The sequence below is a fragment of the Fukomys damarensis genome, unplaced genomic scaffold (assembly GCF_012274545.1).
Source record: "Fukomys damarensis isolate Sample0158 unplaced genomic scaffold, DMR_v1.0_HiC HiC_scaffold_37, whole genome shotgun sequence".
Classification (NCBI taxonomy): Eukaryota; Metazoa; Chordata; class Mammalia; order Rodentia; family Bathyergidae; genus Fukomys; species Fukomys damarensis.
In genome coordinates this window covers 3,011,721-3,020,192 of record NW_022900949.1, presented here as the reverse complement: position 1 = coordinate 3,020,192, position 8,472 = coordinate 3,011,721, and the positions used below count along the sequence as shown (strand labels likewise).

Genomic DNA, 8,472 nt, shown 5'->3' with positions numbered 1-8,472 from the left:
CCCGGATCAAAAAAAAAAAAAAAAAAAAAAAAAGAGTGCTACTGACCTCAACTTCACATCTCATGCTGTCAAATAAAATCCTAGGAATCAGAGAATGATCACATATTCATACTTTTAAAATCCGTTTTATGGAAATACAATTGACACATCATAGGCCTTTCTGAAGTGCTTGGTTTGATGTATTTTAACAAAGATATACACAAAGATATATATGGTTATAGATGAGGCAGATGATATTTGCTTCTTGTATGTTTTGTTTTTCCTAAGCAGAGTTTATCTAAGTCAAGTTTCACCGTGTCGTTTACAGAGTAAACTTCCACACACAGTTATGTAACCATTGTTAATGCTTATCTTCTTTTTATTTATTTGTTTTGGTTCTGAGGATCAAACTTGGGACCTTGCGCTTGTGAGGCAGGCGATGGAACCGCTGAGCTAAATCCCCGGCCCTATTTTTTTCTTTATTTTTTTAATTCGTCCATGTTTGCATTACACAGTGATTTCCTACCCTGTGGGCCGTTGGTACACAGCTTAATTCTTTCTTTCAGCCCCTTCCTACCGCTCTCTCTCCACCTCTCCATCTCCTTCCCATTTGCAAAAGCAAATGTTTATCATTTAAATAATTGGGAGGAACGGGAGTCTCTAAAAGCCCCCAAAGGAAACCGTCTCCGTCTCATGAAGCCAAACAAGGTTTTTCTGCCTCTTCCATCTGGTTTTCTTTATGAATATTCACAACTGTCACCAGCTTGTCCTCCTCCTGTTCATATGCTTCTGTCCTTGAAATCTAATTTGAACAAAGAGGACTTGCGTCAGTCGCTCAAAGCCTGGAAACTGCTGCCGGCCTCCGAATAAATACAGGCCTCTGATTGGCTGCCTGACTAGATGCTAAGGTGTTGCCCCGGTGACGAGGTGGTGACAGAGGTCTGTAGCAAATCAGAAAAGAACCCCTGATACTGCTTTCTCTCCATCGAGAGCGATGGAAAACAACAGCCAAAGCCTTATCTATGTGCCGGAGACTGAAGCCAGACCCGTATCTCTCACAGCGTACTAAACTAAAACCAAAACAGAGCAAAGATCTAAACATCCAAGACATAAATATTGAACCTACTTTAGGAGAATAAGACAGATACAACTCAGGAAGTCCTAGGTACAGGCAAGGAGTTTCTAACCAGAACTCTCAAGGAACAAGAAATAATACTGAGAATCAGCACATGGGATCATCAAATTAAAAAGTTTCTGCACAGCAAAGGAAACAACAAACAGAGTGAGGAGACAACCTACAGAATGCGAAAAAATTGCTAGCTATGATTCAGACAGAAGATAACACCCAGAATACAGAGGGAACTCAAAAAACTTACACCCCCTGGTATAAAAGGTCCCATCAAAAAATGGGCAAGTGAAGTGGATAGACACTTCTCAAAAGGAGTACAAACGGCCAATAAACGTATGGAAAAATGCCCACTCTCACTGGCCCTTAGAGAAACGCACATGAAAACCACACAGATCCCATCTGGCTGCACAAGGAAGGGCAGTCATTAAGAAATCAAGTAACTAAAGCTGGTGCCCTGTGGTGAAAAGGGAACACTTCTTCTTTGTTGGTGGGGGGATAAACCGGTACAACCGCTATGGAAATCAGTACAGAGATAGCTCAGAAAAGCAAAATTAGAAATTCCATTTGAACAGCTAGTCCCCCTCTAGGTATCTTCCCAAAATAGCTAAAGAGACTGTATTCCAGTGATCTAGGAACACCCATATTTATAGCAGCACAATTCATAACAGCTAAATCCTGGAAGCAGACTGTATGTCCATCAACAGATAAATGGATAAAGAAAATGTGCTATCTATACATAATGGAATACTAAAACTATAAAGGAGAATAAATCTGAAACATGTATAGGAAAACGGATACACCCAGAAAATATAATGCTAAGTGAACTAAATCAGACAGACAAGTTTAACTACCATATGGTATCTCTCATTTTAATAGGACAAAGTGTAAATGAAAAAGCAAAATAAAGATCTGATAGAAGGAAATAGGGAGATAGATCCGTTGCAAACAGGTAGGGAATCTTACAGACTGAGGGTTAGGGAGGGGGAGAAGGGAAGGAAGCAAAAAGATTTAAGATGTGTCATTGTTTTCATTCTTCCTCATTGCTAGGACAAAATGCCCAACACCTCCAAGTAAAAGCAGGAAAGGTTTATTTTGGCTCACAGTTTGTAGAAGTTTCAGTCCAAGGTAGGGTGGCACTGCAGAGGAGAAACAGTCCATGGAAGGGGAGGCTGGAGGCAGCAGCAAGCAGCAGCAGCAAGCCTCCCTTTCCCTTTTATCCCATCTAGGCTATATGCCTTTTGGATGGTGTCGCCCACACCCAGGGTGGGGCTTCCAATTTATCCACACCCAGGTCTATGCTAAGTCAATTTATCATACACTCTTATTTATTTATTTATTTATTTTTTGGTTTGTTTTTTCAGACAGGGTCTCACTATGTAGTTAGGGCTGACCTGGAACTCACTATGTAGCCCAGGCTGGTCTCGAGCTCACAGCGATCCTCCTGCCTCAGCCTCCCAAGGGCTGGATTTACAGGCATGTGCCACCACACCCAGTTAATTTATCATACACTCTTTTTTTTTCTTTTTGGTACTGGGGATTGAACTCGGGTCCTTGTGCTTGCTAGGCAGGCCACCAAACCACTGAGCTAAACCCCTGGCTATCATACACTCTGAATCCCAGCATCACACACACACACACACATGATCCGGTCACCTCCCAAAAGCCCCACCTATGGGAGGACATACAGATACAAGCCATAATCATCATGTACACGGACCAAATACTCATAATGAATGTAAACATTATATATCATAAACATGAACTGAAAACAAAAATAACAATGAAAAAGAGGGGAGGGGACCTAGAGACGGAGGGAGGAAAGTGGGTGGGGAGGGGAAGGAGCATCAGAAAAAAAGGAAAACAAGCAAGGCTGTGAACCTGCATCTGCTCCCTAAGGTAAATGTGAACTTCATGTACTGCAAACATGTACTCATAACATAAAAACCTTTTAAAAAGTGAAAGCTTTGGGTGTTGCCAGACCTCTTTAGAAGCGAGTGGAAGAGCCCCCAGCCCAAGTGTGCAAGCCCTTCAGGCCTGCAGAGGGCACAACCGACAGGACAGGAGCTGGGGAGGACACAGCGGGACCCTGGGGACCAGGCCTTGGGGCAGAGATGCGAGGACCTCGAGGTGGGTGATGGACATCAGAAGCGACTTCCGGTCATGACTTCAGGTTTTCCTTTGTGGACCTGACAAAGCCCTCACTTCCGGGCCACGAGGCAAGTTCTGAGCTGCCCTGTCCACCCTCTGAGGAGCGCTTAGCCCTGCTTAATACCTAAGCTTGTTTGGTGGGATCAGCATCTGTGCCTCACAGACTGAAGAACAACGAGGTTCAGAGAGGCTGAGTAATTTGTCCTGGGTCACACAGCAGTGAGAGCAGGAACCAGGGGTTGAATCCAAGTCTGAATGAGAGGGAGGGACACTTCTTGGATGGCCATAGCTGCTATGACAGATCAGTTTCTCCCCCCACAACAGGGAATTGAACCCAAGCTTTGCAAATGCTGTACTTTTTGGTGTTTTGAGACAAGATCTTGCTATGCAGCCCAGGCTGGTCTCGAACTCACAGCAATCCTCCTGCTTCAGCCTCCCGAGTGCTGGGATGACAGGCGTGGGCCACACAACAGCCGTCCTCTCCTGCAACACAGTCTCCCAGGACCCCAGGCTGCTGCCATAACTGGCCTAGGATGACACAGCTGCCGGCTACACCACACCCAGCCTTCCCTTTGTTCCCTTTCTATAAAACCCCAAAGTTTCTGCAAATCCCTGAAGACAATTAAATATCTTTTGTTGAGCTTCTCTGCACAGCCATGTGGGTCAGGGATGGTCTTCAACCCATCATCCCAGAACTCTGGGAGGCTGAGGCAGGAGGATCACAAGTGTAAGCCCAGCCTAAGCAACTTACTGAGACCCTGTCTCAAACTCAAAAATAAAGCAAAAGGATTCTGGGTGGTTACGCATGAGGAACACTGGAGCCCCTTCCTGGGATCAACTCCTGGTTCCTAGCGGCCTCAGGCAAGCAGCTAAGCACCTCTGAGCCTGTTTTCCAACCTGCAAGACTGGAGCAGCCAGGTGTAGCAGTGCACATCTCTCTTCCCTGCACTAGGAGGCTGAAGCAGGAGGAACGCCACAAGTTCAAGGCCAGCCTGGGCTATATAGCAAGACTGTCTCCAAATAAGAAAAAGATTGGAGAATTATTAGTCATGATCTCACAGGGCCTCAGTGAGGACTGCTTTTTCTTTTCTTTTTTTTTTTTTTTTGAGACAAAATCTCACTATGTAGCTCCAGCTGGCCTCAAACTCACAGCGATCCTCCTGCCTCAGCCTCCCGAGTGCTGGGATGACAGGTATGCGCCACCACACTCAGCAGGACAGTGTTTCATGTGGCTCAACAACACTTGTGCAGGAAGGGCATGGAATACGGTGAAGGTTTCACAATCAGCGCCTTCCGTCCTGTTTTCCAGCTGGGGAAGAACTTGGATGCTGGTCCGGCTCACTGGGCCCCCACGCACCACTGCGATCCACCCCCCGGCCCCAGCAAGACCTCTCCCCTCCCAGGGCAGTTTCCTCTCTCCAAAGCTTTGCACAACATTCTGGGCAGCAGCTGTTGATTACTTTGTGTTTTTAAGATTTTGAGCAACTTGTCCCGGTTTAAAAAAAAAAAATTAAAAAGGGAAGCTGCGCCGGCCCGGCTCTCAGACACTTTACTCACTGTGCACTTTCAGGGCTCTGAGGGGCCGACTGGGCCCCATCGCTTCCTCCTCTGCAGGCCACAGACCCCTCCGCAGGCCATCTTCACCCCCAGCCCGCCGCTCCGGCTCGCCCTGGACTCCGATGCTTCTCAAGGTGGAGCAGGTTTGGGTGCTGGGGTCTGAGGCCAGCGTCTCCTGCACACTGGGCCCATGCCCCTCAGCCCCTGATGTAATGAGTGAGTCAGCCCCGCGTGAGGGTGCACACCTGTCATCCCAGCACTGGGGAGGCTGAGGCAAGAGGATCACAGATTCAAGGGCAGCCTGAGCAATTTAGCGAGACCCTTGCTCAAAAGTGAAATTAAGCAGGGGGAAATGGCCGGGTGTGGTGGCACATACTTGTAACCCCAGCACTCGGGAGGCTGAGGCAGGAGGATCGCTGTGAGTTCGAGACCAGCCTAAACTACATAGTGAGTTCCAGGTCAGTCTCAACTACATAGTGAGACCCTGTCTCAAAAAAAGAAAAGGCACTGGGAATGGGCAGGGTGGAGGAAAGGAAAGGAGGGAATGGAATTATAAGAAAATGAAAAAATGGAAACAAAGTCTTTGTAAGGGAGGGATGGAAAGGTTGGAGGCCAGGCAAATGAGGAAAAAAAAAAAAAAAACAAGATCAACTATGTAAAGGTGCAACGTCCCAGTGATGACTGTCATTACACTGTATACCTAAAGTGTGCTCATAAAATTTTTTTAATAAGTGAAATTAAAAAGGGCGGGGATGTGTGCAGCTCAGCGGTAGAGCACTTGCCTGGTAGGCACAAGGTCCTGGGTTAGAGTTCCAGCACTGTCTTTATGTGCGATTACCGGGAACCAGGGACCCCAGCAGTCAGTTACAGACCCCTGTGATTCTGATGACTGTGATGGAGGCTGTGGTTCGCACCAGCTGCTTACAGGAGAAACAGGAGAGTCAGAGTCCGGGGTATGAGTTTTAGGAGTCCCAAGAGAGCAACCAACAGAATCCAGAATGCAGGATGACCTTCTGTAGGACAAGAAAAGAACCAAAGAACAATAGATATTGTAAGGATGGGAAATATGGAAAATAGAGGACTCTCGGAGGGGCTGACATTTGAGCCAGAATGGGAAGGAGGGAGGGGTGCCTTGCAGGGGCAGGTGCAGCAAGTACAAAGGTCCTGGGGCAGCCACGGTGCTGTGTGTTTGGCGGAACGTCAGCAATTTCTGCCAGGACAAGATGGGGTCAACAGGGCGGCCTCACAGGCTAGGTCTGAGGATTCCGCAAAGTGCATGCCCAAGGCTTGGTGACATACCTGGTGAGGGCCTGGTCGCGCCAGCTGCCATGCCCGCTGGGACCATGTACATTTTGCAGGCGATGTTTTCTTTAGGGCAGAAACACAAGGTCATCTAGGCACACGTAAGGTGCAAGCGCGGAGACGGCTTGAGGGCCAGCGTTTTGCCTCCGCTCAGAACCACTGAGTCACCCTGGCTGTACTTCTCTGGCCTCTAAACCGGGTCACCCGGATTACAGCGGACAAGAGAGCAAAGTCCCAGGGACGTTGCAACACAGCGCCCACTGGCGCCCGCAGTGCGGAACTACACAATATCTTTCCTTCTCTCCCCCCCCTCCACCCCCAGCAACCCCACTGTTCCCCTGAGCGGAGTTTACAAACACAATGCGGAACCCGAACACCGTCTCCTCTCCCAGGTTCAGCGCCCCCTGCCAACGTGTACCAAGCACCAAGTTTGCCCCACCCAACCCTATCCGCTGCTCAGCTCTGCATATCTCAGCTACTTGCGATGCTGAGACAGGAAGATCTCACGGCGTTTTGTGGCTTCCGCAGGCCCTACTCGCACCCAAGACAGCGCGTGCGGATTTTCTTAGATTTCGCGGAATGCTGGAAAGGCTCGGGGACCACGGGGTGCCCCGAAGGTGACTGCAAGGGGGAAAAGCAGCGCTCCACCAGGGGGCGACCTCCCCACCCTTCCCCGGGAGTCTCCTCGCTCCCACAAGCACTGTGGCACCGCGCAGCTCCCTCCCCCAGCTTCGACCCCTAACATCCTCAGAATGATTGTGTTTGGCTACTACGGAGAAAACTGAGTGAAAAATGAGGTCAGAAGGCGACCCTAATTCGACAGAAGAGGAAATTAAATGGGAAACAGGAGGAGTCTGGGAGGGGAGAATGGTCAGCGTACGTATAAATTTGCCAAAATGAACCTCATTAATTTTTAAAATACTTTAAATGTTTAAAATGAACTCATGGTGGGCCTGGGATTTAGCTCAGTGGTGCTGCCACCTGCCTCTCAAGGTTTGATCCCTGGTACCAAAAATAAATACATTAATAAATTAATTGAATTAATTAAATAAAATAAACCCATGGAGGTTTTTTTTTAATTTTCAAAGAGGAAATCAGGTCACAGACATATAGAGATGACTAGGAGGACAGAAAGATGAGGGCTCAGTTAGCTGGCATTCAGGAGGCGGAGGCAGGAAGATTGCTATAGTTCAATGACAGCCTGCCCTACATGAAGAGACACTGTTTCCAAAAAATAAAATAAATAAAAAGCAAAAAAAGAGAGAAGAGGGCTCAGGAGGAACTGACCCTGCCCACAGCACCTTCGTCTCAGATTTGCAGCCTCCAGAACTGCAGGACAATACATTTCTTTTAAACCACCCAGAATGAGTTTTTGTGATTGCAACCGCAGCAAATACACCCACTGAAGGCTCTGATAAGTCCTGCACCCCAGAGTCTGGGGCACACCCTGGGGCTGCGGAGCAGGAGCAGGGAGGGTTTGCCATGTGCTCATCATCACAGGAATAGTTCCTGTCTCCATGGTGCACACCTATAATCCCAGCGCTTTAGGAGGCTGAGGCAGGAGGATCCCACGTTGGAAGCCAGTTTGGACTACACAGCAAGATCCTGTCTCAAATAACCAAAATAATACAACTGCCAGAGAGCAGCCACAAGTCAAGTGACAAAGGAGTGACACGAAGCCACCAGCTGTCCCGTGCCCTTGGCTGTCTCCCCTGTGAAGTGGCTGCTGCCAGGGGTTTGGGGATGGGGGACCAGCAAGGCCACCAGGGCCTCCAGCTGGGAAATCTTACAGCCGCCCTCCTGTTATTAAACTAAAGCAGACTCTCACTCTCTGTGAGGGCTAAGAGCGCCAGGGCCAGGACCATCGGGCCAGCCCAGCTCCTCAGAAAGAACTCGAGGCTGGCGCTGGCTGGCAGGGAGGAAGGGGAGTTTATTTCTCCATGGAGGCCGGGGACAGAGGCAGGGCCAGGTCAGGGCAGAGGGACGTCTTCCAGCTTCTGGTCCAGTGTCTTGAGGTCATCCAGGAACCGGGTCGGGGTGAGGATGTGAGAGGACCCTGGGCAGAGGGAATCAGGGAACGGGGGCTGCATGGGTCCTGGCGCTGCCCGGCTGTTCCCAGTGCCCCAGGCCCCAGGCCCTGACTGCCTAAGGGCACAGGGTTCAAGTCCCAGGACAGCCCCGGAGCCCCGGCAGGCCACTCACCGATAAGCACCTCCCACTTGCCCTCGGTGGCCCTGGTCACCTCGTAGGCGGCCCTCATCTCCGACATGGCCATGCCGCCCACCACGTACACGATGAGCCGGGGCCCCGCCCGCGCCTCCGCGCCCACCTTGTTCTTGTGCCAGTGGCCAAAACGG

At 49.4% G+C, this 8,472-nt stretch overlaps 1 protein-coding gene across 1 annotated transcript in view; it reads right to left on the bottom strand.

Moving 5' to 3' along the window:
• Positions 1–8,025: 8,025 nt before the first annotated feature.
• Stxbp2 (syntaxin binding protein 2) overlaps positions 8,026–8,472 on the bottom strand; it is a 6,048-nt gene continuing 5,601 nt past the window's right edge. Inside the window, exons 18-19 of the mRNA XM_033759416.1 lie at positions 8,318–8,472; positions 8,026–8,171 (exon numbers count right to left, since the gene is read on the bottom strand). The exon at positions 8,318–8,472 is cut by the window's right edge and continues 15 nt beyond it. Coding sequence (XP_033615307.1) covers positions 8,086–8,171; positions 8,318–8,472 — 241 coding nt within the window. The 3' untranslated portion in view covers positions 8,026–8,085. The remainder of the gene's footprint in view (positions 8,172–8,317) is intronic.